The 26,308-nt window shown below is 41.3% G+C and overlaps 1 protein-coding gene across 4 annotated transcripts; it reads left to right on the forward strand.

The window, feature by feature from the left end:
- The first annotated feature begins 294 nt into the window (after positions 1–294).
- Positions 295–26,155, forward strand: tada3l (transcriptional adaptor 3 (NGG1 homolog, yeast)-like). 4 transcript variants are annotated; one of them, XM_048548102.1, is made up of 9 exons: positions 295–338; positions 2,855–3,090; positions 7,391–7,641; positions 8,295–8,400; positions 9,617–9,758; positions 19,215–19,312; positions 20,477–20,586; positions 22,017–22,202; positions 24,043–26,155. In XM_048548102.1, exons 1-9 carry the CDS (start codon positions 311–313, stop codon positions 24,233–24,235), a joined length of 1,350 nt encoding a protein of 449 aa, XP_048404059.1. In that variant the 5' UTR covers positions 295–310; the 3' UTR covers positions 24,236–26,155. The 4 variants fall into 4 exon arrangements, with proteins under 4 accessions (XP_048404059.1, XP_048404060.1, XP_048404063.1 ...); XM_048548103.1 differs by lacking the exon at positions 295–338 and adding an exon at positions 349–661; XM_048548106.1 differs by lacking the exon at positions 295–338 and adding an exon at positions 349–550.
- Positions 26,156–26,308: the final 153 nt, after the last annotated feature.

Raw genomic sequence — 26,308 nt, forward strand, 5'->3', positions numbered from 1 at the left:
CTTTAGGTGCTGCCAACATGATCATCGATTTTGAATTTCACTCCCCCCGCGTAGTATTTACTTTTCTCACGCTGGAATTGGTGAACTTTTGAGAATTACGTTGCAAAAAGTATGGATTTTATTTTCATGGTATTTATGTGAAGCTGTAAAATGAATAAAATTATATGTATGTCAAACGTTGTTGATCCAAAGAGCCGGCCTTGCCGCACCAGAAGCTCATAACAAACGTTGCTTTATATATTTCCCCCTCCTCTATCTATGGCATTGGTCTGGTCCAAAAGCACCGGAAAAGGATGTGGGCTGAACCACTATGACAAAGTGTAGGATGAGAATTAGGGGTGAGTGACGGTTAAAGATTGCACAACTTCGCAGAACGTGTATTTTTTTACATGGCGCTTTCGCTCTATTACTAATTAACCTAGCGAAGAGGCGAGAAGGACACGGCTGTTGCACGGGTGCCTGCGAGAAGGGTGGCCACTGTGTGTTGTACATCCCCTCGTTCTCCCTAGTAGTGGTAAAGTCGCAGATGGAGCCTGTTCCCAGGTAAAAGGTAACAAAGTCCTGTTGAAAATGTGAGGGAGCCGGCACATAGCAACAAATGTCTGTTACCTTAACTACCCACGGATTCTGTTCCTCATTGCACTGCAGCTTGAAATTACAGGTATTTTTGTGTCTTGGTTACTGGGCACTTGGACAGAAAAAGAGCTTTTATTTCACAATGTTGGAATCAGGTGGTTAAAGCAGGTCCATTGCTGACTACAGGATGAGGAAAAGGTGCATTAGCAGCTGCAATTGCAAACTGGGGTCTTGACACAAACTGATCTTGTATCACCACTAATGCCCTGGCCTTCCTGTGTCTAACAGTGCCTTACCTGTAAGTTAGGCAGGCAGGGAGTAGGACAGGGGAAATAGTTTCTTACTGCTGTCAGTAACAGCTGACAAACCTGAGATGACAGAAAATGAATACTGAATGTCATTTTATTCCATGATACAATTGTCTTCCAGCAACCGCATCATTGCTCTTTGTTGAATAGTGTAGTCTTGTTTCCAAATTTGTTTGCTTTACATCTAATGCACGATTTGATCCTATCGCCTGAAAAGTCTGCTTTTATGTGAACGATTAACACCTTTTACAGTCAATCTGCTTTTGGTTTGATGAGAGTTTCAGACGTTTAATTTGTTCTGCTAATTTTTGATCAATAGGTACTTCTGTGTGACGGAGTCAATGTCTTTTCACCTGTCTGACATCCAAGTCAAGAGCAATTGTTTAAAAGCTAACTGTAAGGATATAATGTGAAATAAATTGGCCAATCCCAATTTCATATGGCAAAAATACAAAATTGCAGTTGTTGATCAGAGTTCTCAAGCTGTGCATGTGAATTGAGAGTAGAACACTGTTAGAGTAAAGGAATCTTGGTTCTGTTATTGACTGTGCTGCTCTGAAACTGTAAATAGAGGTTTACATTACAAGTCTCCCATTATAAATAAAATGTGCTTCAGATTACATCCTTTACCCGGATGAGCACAAAAAGATCAAACAACAAAAATAGAAATAATTTTCTTGTTGGAGAGAATACAGAAGAGAATGTTTCTAGGAATAAGGAATTTCAGTTAGAAAATTTCGATTGAAGAAACTGGAACAGTTTTTTGAGAAGAGAAGACTGAGAGGAGATCTGACTGAAATATTCAAAGTCATTTGAGGTCTAGACAGAGTAAATAGGGAGAAATGTTTCCACCTGTGGAAGGATTGAGAATGAGAGGGCACAGGTATAAAATCATCAGTTTTTAAAAAAGTAAATGTGATAGGAGGAAGATGTTTTTCATACACTGTGTGGTTAAGGTCTAGAATGCACTTCCTGAGAGGATTTTGGAGAAGATTCAATTAAGGTAGTAAAAACAGAATTTGCTGGTTATCTGAAAAGGATGAATGTGCAGGGTTACAGAGAAAAAAACAGCAGAATGGCACTAGGTGAGATGCTCAGTTTGGAGAACTTGCTGGAAAAGCTTAGCAGGCCTGGCAGCTTCTGTGAAGAGAAATCAGCACTAATGTTTCAGGTCCGATGACCCTTCCTTAGAACTGGACCCGAAACATTAACTCTGAATTCACTTCACAGACGCTGCCAGACCTGCTGAGATTTTCCAGCAAATTCTGTTTTTGTTTCTGATTTACAGCACCCACAGTTATATCGGGTTTTTATTTGCTCAGTTTGGAGACCTGGCACAGACATCTGGGGCCAAATGGCTTTCTCCTACATGGTAACAATTCTGTGGCTCAATATAAAAGACATTTTACAGAAGATACATGAAGATGAAGTAATGGAATAGTTGGGCAGAGGCAATAAACAGAATAAACAGAGGGCAGCTGAATCTGCAAACCCTGGGAAACTGAGGCAAAATGAGGCAGATGTTTGGCTGAATAAAGGAAATTGGTAAAACTGGTTTAGCATTTATAATTTCAAGTGACTCATTGACTAGAAAACTCATCTGGAATAAATGACAAAATGCACAGCAAATAAATTGTTTCACTGGAATAAACAGAAAAAAATCGGTGGCATTTTGAAACATTTTTAATGGCCCTTCACACCACTGATGTTATCGCTTAGAAAAATCATGGCCTTGAGCCAAGGGATACTTGCTGACCCTCTGATTTTTCTGGGATGGCTTTGAAGAGCTTGTTTCAATTGCAGTACTTGCTTTTAAAATCTATTTGGAACCTATGAGTCTGTTGGTCGACTAGAGAAGCCCTTCACAACCTTCATTTCTTGCATGTGTATAGTTAACCTTCCATTTGCTATATCACTTATTAATCAGAACTACCAATGTTCAATTTGAATTGTTTTTTATTTCTTTACAGATCTTAGACAAACTTTCCACGTGCTCAAGATGAGTGAACTAAAAGACTGCCCGCTGCAGTTCCATGACTTTAAGCCAGTAGATCACGTGAAGATGTGTCCCCGCTATGCAGCTGTGCTGTCGCGCTCTGAGGATGATGGAATCGGAATCGAAGAACTGGATACATTACAGCTGGAGCTGGAAACTCTCTTGAGCTCAGCAAGTCGGCGGTTGCGAATTCTAGAGGCAGAAACACAGGTAGGAATGTTGCATTAAACTGTTAGTTGCATTGAACAGAATGCTAACTGACCAGAATTCGTCTGATGGAGGAATTGTAAAGGAAATAAATCACCAGTGGGAGTGATGTACTGCATGCCTCCCCCACCAAAAAAAATGATATAGAACAAAATATACAAGAGGAAATATTGGGAGTTTCTAAAAAGTGGACAATAATTGAGTAATTTTAATCTACATATAAACTGGAAAAATATTGTCAGTCGTACCTTCAATGAGGAATTCATAGAATACTTTTGAGAGCAGCATGTTCTGGAACCAACTAGGGAGCAGGCTATGCCTATGTAATGTGAGAAATGGCACGTTTGGGTAGCAGTGATCGAATATGATTGAATTTTTACATCAAGTTTGAAAGGGAGAAGAACGGGTCTAAGGCTAATCATTTAAACCTAATTAAGGGCAAGTCTGAGGGCATAAGACCATAAAGAATAGGAACAGAAGTAGGCTGTTCAGCTCCTTGCGCCTGCTGCACCATTCAATAGGATCATGGCTGATCTGACAATCCTGACAACAAAGTGTGAAGCTGGATGAACACAGCAGGCCAAGCAGCTTTTGTGCTCCTGAGATGCTGCTTGGCCTGCTGTGTTCATCCAGCTTCACACTTGGTTACCTTGGATTCTCCAGCATCTGCAGTCCCCATTATCTCTGACAATCCTGACGTCCATTTTTCTGTCCTCTTCCTGTAATCCTTGACTCGCCACTGATCTACAATCTATCCATCTCAGCCTTAAATGTATACAAGGACTCTGCTCCCACAGCTGTCGGTGAGAAAGCGTTCCATAGACTTTTAACCCTCTGACGGAAGAAATTCGACCTATCTCAATCTTAAATTGGCGCTCCTTTATTCTGAGATTCTGTACTGTGGTCATAGACTCTTCCATGAAGGAAAACATCCTCTTAATATATACCCAGTCAAGCCCCTTAAGAATCCTACATGTCTCAATAAAATCACCCTCATTCTTCTAAACTCCAGTGAGCAAAGTCCCAACCTGTTTAATCATTGCTCATAAGACAATCCCTCAATACCAGGGCTCATCCTGGTGAACCCGCTCTCAAACTGTTTCCAATGAAATTATATACTTCCTTAAATAAGAGGACCAAAACAGTTCACAGTACTCCAGATGTGATCTCACCAGTACCTTAAACATTTTCAGTAAGAATTCCTATTCTAATACTCTAAACCCTTATAATAAGGGCCAACATCCATTAGTCTTAAATAAAAACTGAAAGAACTTCGGATGCTGTAAATCAGGAACAAAAACAAAGTTGCTGGAAAAGCTCAGCAGGCCTGGCAGCATCTGTGTAAGAAATAACAGTGTTAATATTTCAGATCTGGTGACCCTTCCTCAGAACTCCTCAGTTCTGAGGAAGAGTCGCCAATTCCATTAGTCTTCCTGATTACCTGCTGCATCTGTGTGCTAGCGTTTTGTGTTTTGTGCACAAGTACCTCCAAATCCCTTTGTGTTGCAGCTTTCGAAAGTTTTCCTCTTATGGTCTTTTTTAAATAATACTCTGTTGTTTTGTTCTCTCTTACAAAATGAACAACTTCACATTTTCCCACATTATACTCCATTTGCTGACTTGTTGCTCACTTACTTAACCTATCAACATCCCCCTGTAAAGTATTTGTATCCTTCTCGCAACTTACCTTTCCACCTACTTTCGTGTTGTCTGAAACTTGGGCTACAGTACATTCACTTCTTTCCACTAAGTTATTAAGGCCTGGAATCATTAAGGCATGAACACCTGAGTTAGTTGGGATTTAGGCTTAGGAATAAATCAGTCAAGAAGCAATGGCAGACACTTAAGAGTATTTAAGAATTCTCAATATTTACATTTCTACTATAAAGAAAAGTTCCAATGGGGACACCCAACGTATATGGTTAAATAGTTAAAGGAAACCCTCAAATCTAAGGAAAAGTATTTAATTGCATGAAGATGAGTAGCAGGTCAGATTACAGGTCCAAATATTGAACCGTCAGAGAATGACTAAAAGGTTAATCGGGAAAGTAAATTAGAAAATGAGAAGAAACTAGCTAGAAATGTAAAAACAGACCGGAGTTTCTATAGGTATTTAATAAAGGGGAAAAAAGTGAATTGAGTGTTGGTTTTCGAGAGGGTGAGAATTTGGAGTTAATGGTGGATAAAAAAGAAATGTTAGATGTAATGAATAATTATTTTATATCTGTCTTCCCAGTAAATCAGGAGGTTGAAATAAGGGAGTAGGTTGGTGAAATTGTAATGCTAAGAAAGCAGTACTGAACAAATAGATGGAGGTGCAGGTTAATGAGTCCCTGGGCCCTGATAGATTTCATCCTAAGATATTAAAAGTGTTAGTAAATTTGTTGGTGCTAATTTTACAAATATAATTAGATTCTAGAAAGTTTCCATCAAACTGGAATGTAACAAAAATAACACAATTTCAAGAAGAGACAGAGGGAGAAAACAGTAAACTATGGACCAGTTAGCCTGATGTCTTTTGGGGTAATGTGTTAGGATTAATTGGTAAGGACCTTATAACTGGGCACTTGGAAAAACTCAAGTTTACCGGGAAGGGTTAGCACATTTTAGTGAATAGGAAATCATATATAACTAATGTATTGGAATTCTTTGGAGGAATAACATGTGCTGTGGATAAAGGGGAGCCTGTTAATGTGCTGTGCTTGGATTTCTGGAAGGAATTTGACAAGGTGCCACATTAACAGTTTAACATGTAAAAGTAGGTGTTGTGATGGAGAGCATTGGAAGATTGGCTGCCTAGCAGAAAACAGATAATTTTATTTAGATTAACAGGATGTGATGAATGGGTCCCACAAAGTTCTGTGCTGGGCCCTCAAACCTTTACACTTTGATGCCCTCATCCAGTTAATTGTAATAAAGGCTAAATTTGCAGATGTTACAAAGGTAGCAAAGTATGATGTGAAGGTCCCATAACAAGAATGAAGAATATAAGTTGTGAATAGGCAAAAATCTAACAGGTGGAATATATTGTGGAAAAATATGATAATTTGACGAGAACAATAAAACATAAGTATTATTTAAAGGGAAAATAACTGCAGAATTCCAAGGTGCAGAGGATCTTTTCTTTTTATTTATCCATAGGAGGTGGGCCTCACTGCCTCATCTACCAATAAGAAACAAAACACATTAGTGCATATGGAGTCAGACGTAGGCCAGACTGGGTAAGGATGGCAGATTTCTTCCCCTGAAAGACTTTCATGAATCAGGATGGGTTTTTACAGCAAACAACAGTGGTTGCAATTAGGTTAGCTTTGTATTGAATTAAAATTCCAACATCTGCTATGTTGGGAATTGAGCTTTTGTTCATTAGCCTGGGATTTTGGGTGATTTGCCCAGTGATATCACCACAATGCCACTGCCTCCCCGAGGTGGCTGTTGTAGTTGTTCCAGCACATGAGTCACAGAAAATTGGTATGCAGGTACAGCAAGTAGTTAAGAATGCTGAAGGAATACCATCCTTCAATGTGACAGAAATTTAATATAAAAGTAAAGATATTGTGCTTCAGTTCTACAGGGCATTGGTGAGCCCGCACCTTGAATACTGTAGGTCTCCTTATTTAAGGAAGGATGTGATTGCACTGAAGGTGGTTCAGAGGAGATCGATACCTGGAATAAATTCATTGCCTTATAAGGAAAAATCAAACAGATTGGATTTATTTCCACTGGATTTTGGAAGAGTGAGGGCCAATTCGATTGAAGTTTATAAGATCCTGAATGGTCTTGACAAGAATATTTCCTGTCATGGGTGAATCCAGAACTAGGGGACTCTGTTCTAAAATTAGGCATCACCCTTTTAGGATAGAGATGAGGGATTTGTTTTCTGAGACTCTTACTTTGGGACTCTCTGCCTCAAAGTGGTGGAGTTGGAATCATTAATTGTTTTTAAGCTGGAGGTAAACAGATTGTTGTGAGCCAAGGTAACCTAAAATTATTTGGGGTTAGATGGGAATGTGGAATTTGAAGTAGAAATACATTAACCGTGATCTTACTGAAGGTTTAAGGGGCTGAATGATCTACGTCTGTCCCTAATTCACATTTTGTATTCGGCATTATCATTGACCTGTAGCCAGTTTCAGAAAAGGGCTCTCAAATGCACTACTGTTACAGTTCTAATTTCCACAAGCTTGTGTTCTCTGACTGAGGTAGATAAATTGGTAATTCTTTTGAATCCATATCACTAATCTAAAAGACCTCTGTAACATGTTTTTCAGTCTTTCAAGAGCATTTAAACTGTTAACTTTAGATCCTCACAGACTGGCAGGATAAAAAAGGAGATAAGAGGTTGTTAAAATTTGGGAAGGAACATGACCATGGAACACCACAGAAACATGGAAAACCCAAGAAACAAAAAATCGATGGAAAAGGCAGTCATGGAACTGGACCTGGTCCTGGACGCCCCAAATCAAAGAACCTACAGCCAAAAATACAGGAGTATGAATTTACAGATGATCCCTTGGATGTTCCCAGAATTCCAAAGAATGATGCCCCCAACAGGTAGGATCTCTGAGAACTTAGCACATACTCCATTCTGTGTCTATGTCAGATTGGAACTGCAGGCAATGTATGACCTGATTGAGTTTAATTCCCTCTAGGAACATGTTGCAGGAATAGGCTGTGCTATGTTTGCACAACTTCACATTATTTACTGTTTGTATTCTCTCTCTCTCTCTCTCTCTCTCTCTCTCTCTCTCTCTCTCTCTCTCTCTCTCTCTCTCTCTCTCTCTCTCACACACACACTCTTCCCCAACCCAAACCTATTTCCCAAGTTATCCAGAGGGTGAAAAGTTAATGCAAGGAGAAGTAAAAATCTGAAATTGCTTCTCTTTCTCTCATTCACATACATGCAACACCATTTGGTTTACTTTAATGGAAATGAATTAAATTCTGTGAGCCTCTGTTCTTTGTCTCTCTTGCTGTTGTTCTTGACGCTGTTTTTCCATCGCTTTTATCAAGCGAACATAGATACATTGAATAGTGGCAAAACTCTGCAGACTGTTGGTTAAAATAAGCTCAGTTCAGAACCTAAAGTCATGAGTTGCTGCAGACTGATTTTTGAGTAACTTTGTTCACAACAGCTTCTCATTTATTGGATGCCAGCGTTGAGTTTTCTGTAGTAACAGTGAGCATCTTCACATTGCCTCGTGCAGGTTCTGGGCATCAGTGGAACCGTACTGCGCTGACATCACCAATGAGGAGATCCGTGTCCTTGAGGACCTACTGAAACCCCCTGAAGATGAGGCGGAGTATTACAAGGTGAAAGACCAGTATAGATGAAGTGAGTGAGGGAGCGAGTCAGAAAAGAGAGAGTAGTTGGCCAAAATCACTACTAAAAGAGATTTTCAGAAACAGGTTGAAGGTGATGATACATTTTGAGGGAAGGTTTAAAGATATTGTATGAGGGAGTATTGTTTACATGTGAATGTGTGTTTTATTAGTCATTTGGGAAAACTATTGCTGGACAGAGGATTAGTAACATTATCAAGCATTCCATAATGGGAATTAGTTTAGTCCAGATGTAAATCCCCACTTAGATTAAAGTAATTACAAGCCAACATTGCTATTCTTCCTTTCACTCCAATTTTCTTTCTTTGTTTTTTGTTTGCTGATTGTGTAGTCAATAATCAGCTCAAAAATAAGGGAAGTGAATTTAGTATCTGTTAATAATGTGGTTTGTTATCCTTCGCAACCAGTGGGTGTTCCTAATTATCAGCTCCCATCAAAACTGCATGCGAGATGGTTTTAAAGAGACATCTGTCTCTCTTTGGGACACAATTCCCAACTGGGTGAGCAGGCTGGAGGCCTTCTTGAAGCCATTATATACAATGAGCTGAAAGGTGAGTTTCAATGTTTTTTCAATTACATTTGCCAAAGGAAGAGAGGAAATGGGGCATTTGTGTATTCATTAGAAAAACAGGAATAGTGAAGCAGCACAGCTGAACACACAATGCGTGTTCTGGAGTGTGAGCTGTGAATGGCACTGCTATATACGAATGGCTATGATCAATATGACATTGTTTAAGAAGGATTGGTTCAACTGTGTACGTGTTCTGTTGGAGTGTGATTCCATAACATAAAGAGCTTTAAAGAATCATGAGGGGCATGAATAGGTTTTTCCCAGGATAGGGAAGTCCAAAACCAGAGGGCATAGGTTTAAAGTGAGACAGGAAAGATGTAAAAGGGACCAAGGGAGCAAGTTTTTCTCGCATAGGGTGGTGTGTGTATGCAGTGATCTGCCAGAGGAAGTGGCTGAGGCTGGTACAATTACCACATTTAAAAGGGATCTGGATGGGCACATGAATAGGAAGGATTTAGAAGGATAGGGGCCGAATGTTAGCAAATAGGACTAAATTGCCTTAGGATATCTGGTCAGCATGAATGAGTTGAATCAAAGGGTCTGTTTCCATGCTGTACAATTCTATGATTCAATCACCATGTTATTTAAATCTCTAACATTTTTCTGTTTGCATAGATTCCCCCTCTGGGGAAGCATTATTCCCAGCGATGGGCGCAGGAGGACCTTCTAGAGGAGCAGAAGGAAGGTGCCCGTGCTGCAGCCGCTGCAGAAAAGAAGAAAGGCATGCTCGGAGCTTTAGCTGAATTCGACTCAAAAGGTGAACTCAACTCGCAATGAGCTGCTCACTGTTCAATAAACCATTATCCATGTTGCGAATTCGGCAGCATGAGACTTCCGGCGATTTTCAAGAGCTTTATTCACCATCTATTATTTAGCTCAAACACCAGTTTCCACCTTAATAAGATTGAGGAGCATCCACAGGGTGAATAGAGAAAGCAGCAGTTCTCCTTAATCGAAGGGTCAGGAATATGGGGACCCAAGTGAAATGCAGTTGGTGCGGAGGAAAAGTCCTTTCACCCAGAAAGTGATGGGAGTGTAGTTGAGGGAGGTAACATCACAACCTTTAAACAGTAGCTAGATGAACTCTTGAAGCGTTGTAACATTCAGGGTAATGAGCCTAGTGCAGGAAAGTTGGACTGGTGTACGTAGTGCTGTATTTTTGGTGGTACAGACCTGATGGGCCAAAGGGCTTCTTCTGTATCATATGATTCTATGATTATAAAATCAACCATGGCCTCATTGAATGGCAGAGCAGACTTGATGGGCTGAATGGCCTGCTTCTCCACCTGTGTCTTATGCCAATTAACGAGTAATAACCCAGCTGTTTTTTTTAAATATGAAAAAACCCATCAGCAACTTTACAAATTAGAATCATAGAATTCCTACAGTGTGGAAGCAGGTCATTCAGTCCACTGAGTTACCACCGACCCTCTGAATAGCATTCCACCCAGACTTACTGAATCCCTGTAACCCTGCATTTCCCATCCCTAACCTGCATATCCCTGGACACTATGGGCAATTTAGTATAGCCAATTCACCTAACCTGCACATCTTTGGCGTGTAGGTGGAAACTGGTGCACCCGGAGGAAACTCCACACAGAAAGTCACCCGAGAGTGGAATTGATCCTATGTCCCTGGTGCTGTGAGGTAGCTGCGTTAACCACTGAGTCACCGTGCTGCCCCATCGAATAAATTACAAATGATAACACCAAAAATAATTTAAGTGGGCAAACAAGGGAAGGGACCAGAGAACCAACTCTTATAGATATTTTCAGTCAACTTGTTCAGACATATTGTGACACTTCTGGAACAAGTGGGTCTTGAACCTGGGCCTGTCAGTAGCACAAGAGGCCTAGAACCTGGCTCTTCTTAAATTCTGCAAAACCTACCACCCAAGCACCTGGTTAATCTGCACTGCCTAGCAAAGGCAATGTCACAATAACAAAAAAGGGGAAGAAACCAGGGAGGGGACTAGATCAAAATGGAGTTGGAGAGGGAAATCATGTACTTGATAAAACACTTCTTTTTTTAACCCTTTCTAACCAAACTGTTCAGTGATGTTATTATATTGGTCAGGAGTACTGCGGCATGAACACAGTCCAATGAGCATCACCTACCAGCTGAAACGTTCACTCTCCATGTATGAAGTTGGACAGTTGCTTTTGCCAGACTATTTGACGAAGGGCCAAAGAGATGGAGACTGGGTTATGCTTCTCGTGGTTGGATTAACTTTCTACTCTGTGTGGCTTCATGCTACTCTTACAGTCTATAGGTTACCAGTACTGGAGGGTATGAGTTATGAGGAGAGACTGGGACTTCACTGGAAAATAGGAGGTTGAGGGATGACTTTAGAGAGGTTTATAAAATCATGAGGGGTATAAAGTGTACAACAAGTGTCTTCTCCCTTGGATAGGGGAGTCCAAATCTGGAGGGTATATTTTTAAATGGAGAGGAGAAAGATTTAAAGGTAAACAAGGGGGAGCTGTTTCAAACAGAGGGTCGTTTCTATGTGGAATGAACTGCCAAAGGAAGTTGTAGATGCAGGTACACTTCCAACATTTAAAAGACATTTGTACAGGTACGTGAATAGGAAAGCTTTAGAGGGATATGGACCCAACTCAAGCAAGTGGGACTCGTTCAGTTTGGGAAGCCTGGTCGGCATGGACAAGTTGTAATGAAGGAGGCTAAAGAACTCAAATAATTTTTGATATTTTGGAAACAGTTCATGTTGCAGGAGAGGAAGTGTTAAATATCTTGCAAATATGAAGATGGATAAATCTCCAGCACCTGATCTAATGTATCCCAAGACATTATGGGAAGTAAGGGAAGAAATTGCAAAAATATTGGTATCATCTATAAATACATGTGGGGTGCCAGATGGCCAGAAATGGCTCATCTTCTGCCTTTGTTTTCGAAGGGATGTAGGGAAAAGCCTGAGAACTATAGACCTTAACGTAACACTGGATACAGTGACAGAAGTAGAGTCAGTATGGATTTATGAAAGGGAAATCATGCTGGACAAAACTGCTGGAATGTTTCAAGAATGCAACATTTGGAGTTGAAAAGCCAGTGGATGTGGCTAATGTGCGCTTTGAGAAGGCGTTCAGAAGGTCCCACAGAAGAGATTAGCAAGTAAAGTTAGAGCATGTGAGATTGGGTATTCAGGGGGATACAGAACTGATTGCGTCTGTGTGCCAGTCATTTCTTGTGTGCCAGCCAGTGACCAGTGTGGTACTGCAGGGGTCAGTGATGGACGCCAGGTACTCACATCATCTATTAGTTATGTAAATGAGAAAACTCGAATATTGTATCTGCAAGCTTGCAGGTTTAGGACAGTGATCTGTGAGGAGGATGCAAATATGCTTCAGTGTGACTTGGAGTTGAGTGAGTGGGGCGAAAATGCAAGGCAGATGAAATATAATGTGGATAAGTTCAAGACTATCCAGTTGGATTACAAAACTAGGAAAACATAGGTCACTGACAGTAAGCATGCAGGTGTAGCAGGGGGTGAAGAAGGCAAATGGTATTTTGACCTGCAGAGTTAGAGCATTTGAGTACAGGAGCAGGGATGTCTTACTGAAATTGTACAGGATCTTAGTGAGACCACACCTGAGGTGGTACGTGCAAATTTGGAATTCTTATCTGAGGAAGGATGTTCTGGCTATGGACGCTATTCACACAGTTGATGAGACTGATTCCTGGAATGGCAAGGCTTACGTGTAAGGACAGCACTGATTGGTTAGGATGAAATTCACTGGAGTTTAGATTAGTTTAGATTCCCTACAGTGTGGAAACAGGCCCTTCAGCCCAACAAGTCCACACCACCCCTTGAAGCATCGCACACAGACCCATCCCCCTCCAAACCACATACCCCGAACACTACGGGCAATTGAGCGTGGCCAATCCACCTAGCCTATACATCTTTGGACTGTGGGAGGAAACCGGAGCACCCAGAGGAAACACATGCAGACACGGGGAGAATGTGTAAACAAATGTGGGGTATGGATGCTAGGGCAGTTGCTTGCTCCTCCTGCAGAATGTCGCAGTTGGGAGACGTGGCACACGTCTCCGCTGGCTACATCTGCGGGAAGTGCACCCAACTACAGCTCCTTGAAAACCGTGTTAGGGAAATGGAGCTGGAGCTGGATGAACTACGGATCATTCGGGAGGCAGAGGGGGTAATTGAGAGGAGTTACCGGGAGTTGGTCACTCCTAAGGCTCAGGACAAGGATAGATGGGTTACAGTTAGGGGGAGGAAAGGGGACAGACAGACAGTGCAGAGATCCCCTGTGGGCATTCCCCTCAGCAATAAGTATACCGTTTTGGATACTGCTGGGGGGGAATGACCTACCAGAGGAAAGCCATAGTAGTCAGTTCTCTGGCACTGAGCCTGACACTGTGGCAAAGAAGGGAAGGGGGCATAATAGAAAAGTACTCATGGTAGGGGACTCGATAGTTAGGGGAATTGACAGGAGATTTTGTGGTCAGGATCGGGATTCCCGGAAGGTATGTTGCCTCCCTGGTGCCAGGGTCCGGGACGTCTCCGATCTGGTGTATAAGGTTCTAAAAGGGGACGGTGAACAGCCAGAAATCATGTTACATATTGGCACAAATGATATAGCCAGAAATAGGGTTGAGGATATAAAAAGTGATTTCAGGGAGTTAGGATGGAAGCTGCAAAGCAGGACGAACAGAGTAGTGTTCTCTAGCTTACTACTGGTGCCATGAGATAGCGAGGTGAGGAACAGGGAGCGGGCGCAGCTTAACACGTGGCTACGCAGCTGGTGTAGGAGGGAGGGCTTCAGATATGTAGATAATTGGAATGCCTTCTGGGGAAGGTGGGACCTGTACAAGTAGGACGGGTTGCATCTGAACTGGAAGGGGACCAATGTCCTGGGTGGAAGGTTTGCTCGAGTAGTTCGAGAGGGTTTAAACTAGTATGGCAGGGGGGTGGGAACCTGAGCTGTATACCAGAGGTGAGAGTTGATGCAGGTGAGGCAGTAGCAAGAGGTAGACCAGCTAGTGGGAAGGAACCAAGGGATCGGTTAAAGTGTGTTTGCTTTAATGCAAGGAGTATCAGGAATAAAAGTGATGAACTTAGAGCATGGATCAGTACCTGGTGCTATGATGTTGTGGCCAAAACAGAGACATGGGTTTCTCATGGGCAGGAATGGTTGCTGGATGTTCCAGGGTTTAGAACATTTAAAAAGAATAGGGAGGGGGGAAAAAGAGGAGAGGGTGTAGCACTACTAATCAGAGAGGGTATCACAGCTACAGAAGCTTCCATTGTCGAGGAAGATCTGCCTACTGAGTCAGTGTGGGTGGAAATTTGGAACAGCAAGGGAGTAGTCACCTCGTTAGGGGTTTACTACAGGCCCCCCAATAGCAGCAGGGAGATTGAAGAAAGCATAGGTCGACAGATTTTGGAAAAGTGTGGACGTAGTAGGGTTGTTGTAATGGGTGACTTTAATTTTCCTAATATTAATTGGAACCTCCTTCGAGCAGAAGATTTGAATGGAGCTGTTTTCGTAAGGTGTGTTCAGGAGAGTTTCCTAACGCAGTACGTTGACAGGCCGACGAGGGGAGAGGCCATTCTAGACTTGGTGCTCGGAAACGAGCCGGGGCAGGTATCAGATCTTGTGGTGGGAGAGCATTTTGGTGATAGTGACCATAACTGCCTCACATTCTACATAGCTATGGAGAAGGGGAGGATCAGGCAAAATGGGAGGATATTTAATTGGGGAAGAGGAAACTGTGACGCGATTAGACATGAGTTAGGAAGCATGGACTGGGAGCAATTGTTCCATGGTAAGGGAACTATAGACGTGGAGACTGTTTAAGGAACAGTTGTTGCGAGTGATGAGTAAATATGTCCCTCTGAGACAGGCAAGAAGGGGTAAGATAAAGGGACCTTGGATGATGAGAGCGGTGGAGCTTCTTGAGAAAAGGAAGAAGGTAGCTTACATAAGGTGGAGGAAGCTAGGGTCAAGTTCAGCTAGAGAGGATTACATGCAGGCAAGGAAGGAGCTCAAAAATGGTCTGAGGAGAGCCAGGAGGGGGCACGAGAAAGGCTTGGCAGAAGGAATCAGGGAAAACACAAAGGCATTTTACACTTATGTGAGGAATAAGAGAATGGTCAAAGAAAGAGTAGGGCCGATCAGGGCTAGCATAGGGAACTTGTGTGTGGAGTCTGAGGAGGTAGGGGAAGCCCTAAATGAGTTTTTTGCTTCTGTCTTTACGAAAGAAACAAACTTTGTGTGAATGAAACCTTTGAAGAGCAGGTGTGCATGCTGGAATGGATAGAGATAGAGGAAGCTGATGTGCTGAAAATTTTGTCAAACATTAAGATTGACAAGTCGCCAGGCCCGGACCAGATTTGTCCTCGGCTGCTTTGGGAAGCGAGAAATGCAATTGCTTCGCCACTTGCGAAGATCTTTGCATCCTCGCTCTCCACTGGAGTTGTACCTGAGGACTGGAGAGAGGCAAATGTAATTCCTCTCTTCAAGAAAGGAAATAGCGAAATCCCCGGCAATTACAGACCAGTAAGTCTCACGTCTGTCGTCTGCAAGGTGTTAGAAAGGATTCTGAGGGATAGGATTTATGACCATCTGGAAGAGCATGGCTTGATCGAATACAGTCAGCACGGCTTTGTGAGGGGTAGGTCATGCCTCACAAACCTTATCGAGTTTTTTGAGGATGTGACTAGAAAAGTTGATGAGGGTCGAGCTGTGGATGTGGTGTATATGGAGTTCAGTAAGGCATTTGATAAGGTTCCCCATGGTAGGCTCATTCAGAAGGTCAGGAGGAATGGGATACAGGGGAACTTAGCTGCTTGGATACAGAATTGGCTGGCCAACAGAAGACAGCGAGTGATAGTAGAAGGAAAATATTCTGCCTGGAAGTCAGTGGTGAGTGGGGTTCCACAGGGCTCTGTCCTTGGGCCTCTACTGTTTGTAATTTTTATTAATGACTTGGATGAGGGGATTGAAGGATGCGTCAGCAAGTTTGCAGACGACACAAAGGTCGGAGGTGTCGTTGACAGTATAAAGGGCTGTTGTAGGCTGCAGCGGGACATTGACAGGATGCAGAAATGGGCTGAGAGGTGGCAGATGGAGTTCAACCTGGATAAATGCGAGGTGATGCATTTTGGAAGGTCGAATTTGAAAGCTGAGTACAGGATTAAGGATAGGATTCTTGGCAGTGTGGAGGAACAGAGGGATCTTGGTGTGCAGATACATAGATCCCTTAAAATGGCCACCCAAGTGGACAGGGTTGTTAAGAAAGCATATGGTGTTTTGGCTTTCATTAACAGGGGGATTGAGTTTAAGAGCCGTGAGATCTTGTTGCAGCTCTATAAAACTTTGGTTAGACCGCACTTGGAATACTGCATCCAGTTCTGGTCGCCCTATTATAGGAAAGATGTGGATGCTTTGGAGAGGGTTCAGAGGAGGTTTACCAGGATGCTGCCTGGACTGGAGGGTTTATCTTATGAAGAGAGGTTGACTGAGCTCGGTCTCTTTTCATTGGAGAAAAGGAGGAGGAGAGGGACCTAATTGAGGTATACAAGATAATGAGAGGCATAGATAGAGTTGATAGCCAGAGACTATTTCCCAGGGCAGAAATGGCTAGCACGAGGGGTCATAGTTTTAAGCTGGTTGGAGGAAAGTATAGAGGGGATGTCAGAGGCGGGTTCTTTACACAGAGAGTTGTGAGAGCATGGAATGCATTGCCAGCAGCAGTTGTGGAAGCAAGGTCATTGGGGTCATTTAAGAGACTGCTGGACATGCATATGGTCACAGAAATTTGAGGGTGCATACATGAGGATCAATGGTCGGCACAACATTGTGGGCTGAAGGGCCTGTTCTGTGCTGTACTGTTCTATGTTCTATGTTCTATGTTCTACTCTCAATCAGTTTAGGAACTATTCTGATTGACTCTTAAAGGGACCTGAGCTGCTGACACTGACACACTCGATTCGAAAGTGTTGCATTTTATTTTTTTAATAATAGCTCATTCATGCATTCTCTTTCATTATCCAGTTTATTGAATTCCATGCTGGGAATTCTTTCAATGTTTGATTTTAAGCTGCTCTAGAAAATTGCTGCATGAAGCCGACCAATAAGATCTGCCAGATGCATCTGATCTGCATCTAACGGTTTGCCACTCGCGAAGGAGGGATTGACTTAATTCCCATCCCAATTACTGGCAATCGTGCTCAACCTTCAAAGCTTGCTGCCTGTGCTGCCTTCTGCTATCCCATCTTTTCCTGTTGAGGAAGCAGCTCAATAAAACACATAGCATCTTGTTAATGCTGACTCAATGCTACCCTTTCTAAAACTACACCAAAGTCCCACCTGCTCAGTGAGTCATGACATATCTGGACAGTTGGATTAAAATTCTAAAACTGTTCCTGCAGTGTGTCCCATTCACCCATCATCTTTCACCATTATGGTTCTGCACTGGTTCCCTTTAACCCTAATAGTTAGTTAATTCTTTGCTCACATCTAAAATTTCCTCCATGACCTCACTGCACCTCAGCTTTGTATCCTTCTGTGGCAACATTTACTAGAAGGTACGTCAATGCTAATGGCACAATTTTAAAGGGAATGCAAAAAGAGAGAGAGATTGGGTTGTTTGTGCACAAATCATCGAAGGTGGAAAAGCACCTAATAGAGCATGTTTTTTTCTGGGCTTTATAGGTAGAGGCACTTGGTGCAAAAGCCTTGAAATTTTCTAAACCTATACAAAACATTAATTGGCACCAATTGAAATATTGAATCTGGTTCTGGCCTCCTACACATTAGGAATGAAGGAAAGTTTCCGAAAAGGTATAGAAGAGATTTCCTTGAATTTCCAGGGAGCAGAAGCAGAGATTTGATGAAGGTGTTCAGCATAGAAGTTAGAAATCTTAATGGACTGAAGGAGAGTCATTGTATCTGTCCTGGCCAAAAAAGAGCTATCCAATCTAATCTCATCTTCCCTGCTCTTGATATGTGGCCCTGGGATTTATGTAGCCCCGTTTATAACTCAGATATCCCAAAGCACTTAATGATCAATGAAGTGCATATTAACATACGGTCATTGTTATAGAGTAGGAAACACTGCACTCGTGTAGGCTGCCATTTTGAAGACCATAAACAGCTGCAAATAACCCACAAATATTGGCTGGGTAGCCTGTTTTTGGGTAAAAGTAGCCAGAACACTGGATTAATTCTACTGCTCTTCTTTGAATTAGGTGTCATAGAGTCTTTTGTGTCCAGAGGACTACATTTAACATCTCATCTGATTGTCAGATTTGCCTCTGCTACGCTGGGATGTCAGTGTTTTGTGCTCTTCTGCTTGAGAGACAAGATTGCAGCCAACTGAGACAAAGTTGACATGTTATGAACAACTATCTATAATGTCCAAGTGTGGATAGGGGTAATTTGGTGGTATCCTGAAAAATAAGTTTTTCAAAGAAATAAGCCCACAACGGTCTGTGCTGGGAAAATGCACCAAGAATTTCATTGAACTATTTGAAATCAAGGAAGGTTTAGACAGACAAAATAAGAGAGACTCCTTCTAATGGCAGCTATCAGAGGGCACAGGTTTAAAATAGTTGTCAAAAGCACCAGAGACAACATGAGGAAAAATGATGTTAAGCAACATGTGGTGGTATGAAAACATCAGTCTCTGATTTATGGGGTGCAATCACAGTAACATTACTGTTTGATTTTTGAAACATTTAGTGCTGGATTTTTGCAGCATCTTTAAAACCAGAGAGAAGAAGCCAGATGTGCAAGTTGCACCCCATTTCCAAACAGTCCAATTTTTGCCAGTAGGGGCTTTTAAATTGAAACAGATCCCATTTTAGCTATTTCAAGGGACTTAATCCACAGTATGGAAGTTAGGAATTCATGAAGTAGATATAAAAGGTTTTAAAGGACAATTGTCTATTTAACTGTTATGATTGAGAGGTATTTTTAAATCCTCTGCTCTTTAAACTGTAAGAAAAGGCTGCAGCTATCAGTAATTATGTAGAACAAATCTGGGCTGGTTATATTGACAGGCTTTTGTTTTTGAGGAAGGTTCTAGGCTCGAAATGTCAGTCTTCCTGCTCCTCTGATGCTGCTTGGTCTGCTGTGTTCATCCAGCTCTACACCGTGTAATCACATAAATGCTAATTTTTATTGTAACTGAGAAGATGTTTTTTGTTTGGTATCACTGCTGTTAGATGTGGATGCTTTGCTGAAGAAAGAGCAGCATGATCAGCCTGAAGATGGATCTCCTTTTGGGCCCCTCACTCAGAGATTACTCCAAGCTTTGGTGGAGGTGAGATGAGAAACCTGTCTGTTTCAGCAATTACTGATTTATTGAAAATCTGAAAAATCTATCATGTTGAAGAAAAGTAAATTTGCAGTGATTCAGAAAAGATGCATAAAATCGAAGTTCCACCCTTTCCCACCCATGACTGAACTTAAATATTATACACCTCTGTTCCATACTACATGCTCCTTTCACCCACTGAATTGCTAGAGTAGTTCAAGATTGGGTGTGGTTTGTTATTTTTGCTTGATTGGCTTTGAGTTGTTTGAGAGTTCACTGAGGTAGAAGGAGAGCTGTCCATACCTCAGTAGACTGAGGAATTGGTTATGAATCCAAAAGAAAAACTATTTTCTCCGCAAGGGTCATGTTGTGGTAGCTCTACAATGTGAAACGTGGCCGATTAAGCGGTGCAGTCTCATGACTGGGTGAAAGATCATTAGAAGCATGACTTTTTTTTAATTAGTTAAAGAAATTATGCTGGCAACAAACTGCAGGTTGTCCAGCAATTGACAAAGGAAATATTGATTTAATGTTCTTCTGCAACCTTTTGTCAGAACTGATCCCAGCATGGTGAAAAATGATGAAGGACTAGGTTGGAATTAGTGAGATTTGTTTTTTAATTCTTTTTATTTATCAATTCTTTTTCCTCTCTGTTCTGTTCTGAAAGTGCTGTCTTCTTGTTGGGGTATCATTCCAAAGATGGTGGATTTCCTCCTAGTGTCTCATAAAAGTGGTCAAATATCATCCCAAAAGATAATTATCGGTGGAGTATTCAACTGGGGATACAGTCGCTGTCAAATCCAAACATGCAGTACCCAAAGGCCTAATCTAGATCTAGTCAACCTTGAAATACTAAAGCCAGTTATATCATTGTACTATATGCTGGCTAAGTTATAATTTAAATCATTTTAGTCTCCTTCCTGGTTTTAACATTGAATAAAGGAGAAAACCGTATAACTGTGATAACGTATTAAAAGAAATTGATCCTTCACTATTTGCGTCACCCTTCATGTTCTTAATTTGTGAATTTTCAAACGTAGTAGAAGTGAAGGGATTTTCCTCAGTGTTGTTCCACTATGTTTAAAGGACTTCTATTTTCCTTCGAGATTAATTTCATACCCATATCTTCATCATTGCTGATCTGTTCTGCGATTTCCTCTCCTTTCTCAGGAGAATATTATTTCACCGATGGAAGATTCTCCCATACCAGAGATGACTGGGAAAGACGTTGGAACTGAAGGAGCAAGCACCTCCCCTCGAAGTCAGAATAAGGCCTTTAGGTGAGCTCTATAGACAGTAATGTTGCTCTAAATATTTAAGAATATCTACAGAAATGCATTCTTTGCTATTTGATGCCAAGGGAGAAAACATTACAGGATGGGGAAATTATTTTCTTTTCAGGAAGCTGCTGTCATTCAGATTATATAACGTCGTATAAAATAATTCATAATTGGAAGCTAGTCACTATTTCACTGGAATAGCTGCAATCTAATGAACAACTTAGAATAAAGACAAATTCCCTATTTCTACCTTATTTAAAATCTATTCGTTCACAAGATCAATACATTTCTGCGAGCATTAATTGTGCTGACTTCTTGGATCACATACAGTCCATTTGATGTTGATACATCCATAGTGCTTTTAGGAAGGGTGTTCCAGGATTTTGACCCAGCTGCATGTTAGGACGTTGTGTGATTTTGGAAAGGAACTTGCAGGTGGTAGCATCCCAGTACATCTGCAGACTTTCTGTTCTAGCCAGCGGAGGTTGTGGATTTGGAAGGTGCTGTCAAGGGAGCGTTGGGGATTTGCTGCAGTGCATCATGTAATAAGTACATTCTGCTTCCACTGGGGGGAGGAAGTGACTGTTAGGGTAGTGCCAATCAGGTGACTGTTTTGCCCTACAAAGTGTTGAGCTTCCCAAAGCATGTTGGAGCTTTATTCTTCCAGGCAATTGGAGAGTACTCTTTCATGGTTATACCTTGCTGATGGTGGACAGGCTTTGAGAGTCAAGAGATGAGTCATTCACTGCCGAATTCTCAGCTTCTTACTTACTCTTGTAGCCTCAGTATTGTAATGGCTAGTCCAAATCACTTCCAAGTCAATGGTAACACCCAGGATGTTGGCAGACAGATGTTCAGCAATGGTACTGCCATTGAATGTCAGTGGAATGATGGTTAGATTCTCTGCCATTGGAGATAGTTATTGGCTGGCACAAGTGAGATGTGAATGCTATTCACCACTTATTTCTCCTAGATTGAATCTTTTCCAACTTCACTGTATGTGGGCACAGACTGTTTCAGTACCTGAGGAGCCAAAAATGGTGCTGAACATTGTGCAAGCAACCCACTTCTGACCTTGTGGAGGGCCACAACACTCATTCCACTCACCTGCAAAATAACGTGAAGGGAGAAATGTCACCGATACACTTTGTTCTGCCAACATCTTTTACTTCTATTTTTAACTGATAAGCTGCTCTAGTCTAGTCATAAGGGTTGGATGCTCAGCAGATTGTACTGCTAAATGAAAGATTTCCAGACAGGCAGTTATATTATGTGCTAGCTCTTCAGTCAAAATTGTTCTTCTGAGCTTAATATCAATCCAATTGACCATTTTCTTGGTGTGCATTTACAATTTTTCCCTTTTTATGTATTGTTTATCTGACCTGATCTGTTAAATAACATGGGTTAAATATTCAATGTGTGTGTTGCAGCGTACCCCACACAAAGTCTCTCGAAGCACGAATTAAGGAGGAACTAATTGCTCAGGGTCTTCTAGATTCTGAGGACCGACCTACCGAAGACTCTGAAGATGAAGTTCTGGCAGAGCTGCGCAAGCGGCAGGCTGAGTTGAAAGCCATCAGTACACACAATCGAGCGAAGAAACAGGAACTTCTCAGGTGGGGTTGAATGCACTAGTACTGAATTTGGAATGCAAGTGGGGTGAAATAATGAAATAAGCTCTGCTTCAAAGGACAGGCTGGTGGCAATTCCTTCATTCTAACGTGATGGGTTCTTTATTCAGCCAGTAATCTTGCAGGTGAATGTGTTTAATTAAAAAAAAAGTTTGGTTCTGTAAAAAAAACGATCTCCTGTTTGCTGCTGCAGCCTTCAACAAAAAGTTGCATTTATATTGTTCCTTTAACATCAATAAATGCCACCAATTGAAACACAAGGATAAAAATATGGATAACAAAGTGTGGAGCAAGATGAACATAGCAGGCCAAGCAGCACCTTAGGAGCAGAAAAGCTGACGCTTCAGGCCTAGACCCTTCATCAGATGCATCAGATTTTTCTGATGAAGGGTCTAGGCCCGAAACGTCAACTTTTCTGCTTCGAAGATGCTGCTTGGCCTGTTGTGTTCATCCAGCTCTCCACTTTGTTATCTTAGATTCTCCAGCATCTGCAGTTCCCTTTATCTGATAAAACTATAGGCTCTGGGATAAAGAAGGAGACATGAGATGTTAATAAAAGATTTGTCAAAGAGACTTTAAGAAAGATTTTGGAAGAGGAAAAGGAGATGGAGAGGTTTAAGTTGAGAATTTGAATGCATAGGTCCTGATTGGTTAAAGGCACATATTGCCTGCACTTCTGCTGCACAGACGAAGAAAAGCTTTTAAGGATGCTGCCAACCTCAAGCCAATCCATTGCCGTTACCTCTATTTAAAAGAAAAAGAAGCAATATCCTTTGCATGTAAGGAAGAAAAGAAGTGTGCTATGATGATAGAATTAAATTAGGATAAGTGAGAGGAGGCTTGGGTGGAGTGTAAGCACTGACATGGACTATAGGATATCTGGGACAGAAAACCAGGCCATCATTTAATAGCCTTAAGATCCACTTCCATCATACGTGTCTTTAAGTATTCCATAAGAAAAAGAGAAAATGTGGTAAATATTGAGCAGTTCAAACACATGCACAGTTAGAGAAAGAAACTGAATTAATGACTTTCAGGTGGCTTTTTAGTTTAATCAGAACCTTTAGGTGTAAGCTTATTGACCTGAAACATGAATATAATTTTTTTTTTCTCATATGTGCCGCTTGAGTTGCTGAGTTTTTCCTGCATTTTGATTCTTGTTGTTAGTTTAGAGTTACAGCAAGTACATTATTTTGCTGTCATTGAATATTTTATTTCGGTTTGACTTTTGGCTGGTCTTTATTGAGTCAGGGAACAGTGGTGTCAGTGGAAGGAGTGGGGTGGTGTTCAAATAACCACTTTCCCTGTCCTGTCCCACCCCAAAATGTCTGGGCTTTTCTTCAGTTGGACCATTTCTTATGAAAGAACATGCTTTACATCACTTCAACACATCAAGTAGCAGATGAGCAAGTCAGCTCCTCTGTTGAACCAGAGAATGCAGATTAACTGGGACTTGTGTTACTAAATGCTTCCCAGGTTGTTATAAGGAATAGTCATTAAGTTATTAATGAACTAGCAACATGCTCATGCCTTGTGGTTAACAGCTTTTTCCAGATGATTTGTGTCTTCATTTACTTTATTTGAAACATCACCTCCTTTATCCATTTGAACCATTTGTGAAATTCTTTCTCGGAGATCTCCAACTTGAAAATTAGACCTTCAGAAGTTGTTTTGTTCAGTCCAATAAGCTTGTTTCAAAACTCTCTTCCCACCCCAAGATTAAAAACTAAGCCTACGTTACAAGAGAAGCAGGGTGTGTATTGATCCACAGATCCTCAGCTTCCTTTCTAATCTTACTGACTGACTGACTCTTATTTAAATGCAGACTTGCCAAAGAGGAGTTAAAAAAACAGGAGTTACGGCAACGAGTGAGAATAGCGGACAATGAAGTAATGGATGCTTTCCGAAAGATCATGGCAGCTCGCCAGAAGAAACGCACGCCTACAAAGAAAGAAAAGGATCAAGCGTGGAAGGCACTGAAGGAGAGAGAGAGCATTCTAAAGCTGTTGGACAGTTAAGCCCAATTACATAAACAAGCTGGATGTCGTTACTTTTGAAAAATTGGCTTAATGTTCATCTTTTCTTGAGTGCTGTGCTTCTGAACTGACAAAAGGAGCGATATTGAACCCTGCCTGTTTTGAACTGTTGACATTGCATTCCAGCAGGCTGTCTCTGTTGTGGCCAACTAGTCTTGTTTGTAAAAGGTGGAAGTCTGTCTTTCAGAAATCTGGATGTTGTGCTTTGCTAGTTTGGGTTTTTGCTGTATGTGAAAGTAATGTTTTGGCCAGGTATTCCGATAGTGTAGCATTTCCTTGGCAGCTGTGCCATTGCCAGTCCTTCCAAATGTGATGTTAAAACTGACACTGTATAGCTTTCCAGAAAGATTTTCTTTTCCTTCCATCCCACACCCAACAATGTTTTCTAGAAATATATGTGGGGATACCATCAGGGCTCAAAGTCTGTTTTCCCCCTTTCTTCTACAGTGCTATTCTTCTCCTTAATTCCAATCCAGCCAACCTGATATACTGTTTGATTTTGTTTCAAATCTTTCTGTACTTGCCTCTGGGCCATGTGATACGATGTGAAGAAGTATTGAAATACTGCCAATTCCTTTTATAGAAATAAAATCCACTTGAGATTTATACAACTGTGCGGTAGAAGGTACAATTTATGCCACAGACCATAAGGGATCGTGCCAGTTACAAAAGTTCCAGATGTTTTGCTGTTCACCATTGGGTAAACACTGTGCAATGGCTTGTAGCTTCAGAGATCAGGATGACTGCAGGTGCATACTCCAGTGTTTGCTGGTTGTTCAGTTTAGCAGTGGTAACAGTGCTTATTTGAGTTGACTGCCTCAGTTAGTAATGCAAGGGATTTTCTATGCAGTTGATGTTACCTGACAAATTTACATGTCTTCCATGATCATTAAATGCAATTTTTCCATTTTGTTTTCACTTTTATTTTATCTGGTATGACCATTCCACAGTTCCTTAGTTTATACAAAGAGGAACTGTCTGCTGTACTCCTGTGCTCTGTCATATCCATTGGCCTTTGGGAGATTAACTGGAAAGTGGATAGTAGAGGTTAGGTTCAAGTTCAATAATGATAGCTCTTCTCCCTCCCACTGAGTGGATGAAGATGGGATCAGCTGCAATGCCTCTACTCCTTTGCTAAATAGTGATAAAGGTAGAAAGGACTTTTGTAGCACAGCAGCAGTGTTACTACTTTTTGAGACAGGAGGCCTGGGTGCAATCTTACTTGCTCTGGAGGTGTGTCATAACCATTACTGAGCTGGTTGATTTTAAAAAACTACTAAAACCCTTGATCTGGACTCGGCAATGGAACATTTCGACCTGGAGAAGGTAACAGTTGGACTGCAAATATACATTGAATCATACCACAACATGAATCATTATATATATAAAATAATAAAGAAGTCATGGGGATTAAAATTAACATGAAAAATTAAACAAGACTGATGGAAATGAATTTTTCCAAAAATGCAATCATTTTACTGCATTGTCACCTACCAGTTTTAAATATAAAGTGAAAAGAACCAGAAGAACTATACTCCTAGACTCACCAAGGGTTTTTTGCACTGTTTTAAGTTATCTTTTTGCAGCCTTGCTACGATTGAACCTTGTTTTGATAATCCCAGTTGCGTATTGTAACACAAGAACTCTGATCTCGTCTCCCATTTATCAGTCAGACACACTCGCCAAATCAACCCTTAAAGAGTTAGAAATCAGAATGAGAACCATCCAATGGTGAATCCCCAGCTCAATGCATGTCCCCCACATCAGATGTCCTTATGTTAATTTGTGGATTAAAGATGAAACAAGTGTAAGTTTTAACATTTGTGGCATTTAATCCTCATAGTGTACTGATGAGTAACTGGTCCTGTAATGAATTTTCAATAAATGTCAACTTGATTACTTTCTTAGTGTGAAATATGCATTAAATAGGCAATCAAATACAACTTTTATTTATTTACAGAATGTGGGCTAGGCCAGCATGTGTTGCCCATTCCTAGTTGCCCAGAGAGGCAGCTAAGAGTGAACCATTGGGTCTGGAGCCACATGTAGGGGCCA

The sequence above is a fragment of the Stegostoma tigrinum genome, chromosome 11, assembly GCF_030684315.1.
Source record: "Stegostoma tigrinum isolate sSteTig4 chromosome 11, sSteTig4.hap1, whole genome shotgun sequence".
Classification (NCBI taxonomy): Eukaryota; Metazoa; Chordata; class Chondrichthyes; order Orectolobiformes; family Stegostomatidae; genus Stegostoma; species Stegostoma tigrinum.

Excerpts from the sequence above, each read along its gene's own strand:
- tada3l (XM_048548102.1), top strand. The coding sequence starts at position 311 with ATGACAAAGTGTAGGATGAGAATTAGGG. Across the intron at positions 339-2,854 it reads GTGTAGGATGAGAATTAGGG|ATCTTAGACAAACTTTCCAC; the intron begins GTGAGTGACGGT and ends ATTTCTTTACAG. Across the intron at positions 20,587-22,016 it reads AGTCAGAATAAGGCCTTTAG|CGTACCCCACACAAAGTCTC; the intron begins GTGAGCTCTATA and ends TGTGTGTTGCAG.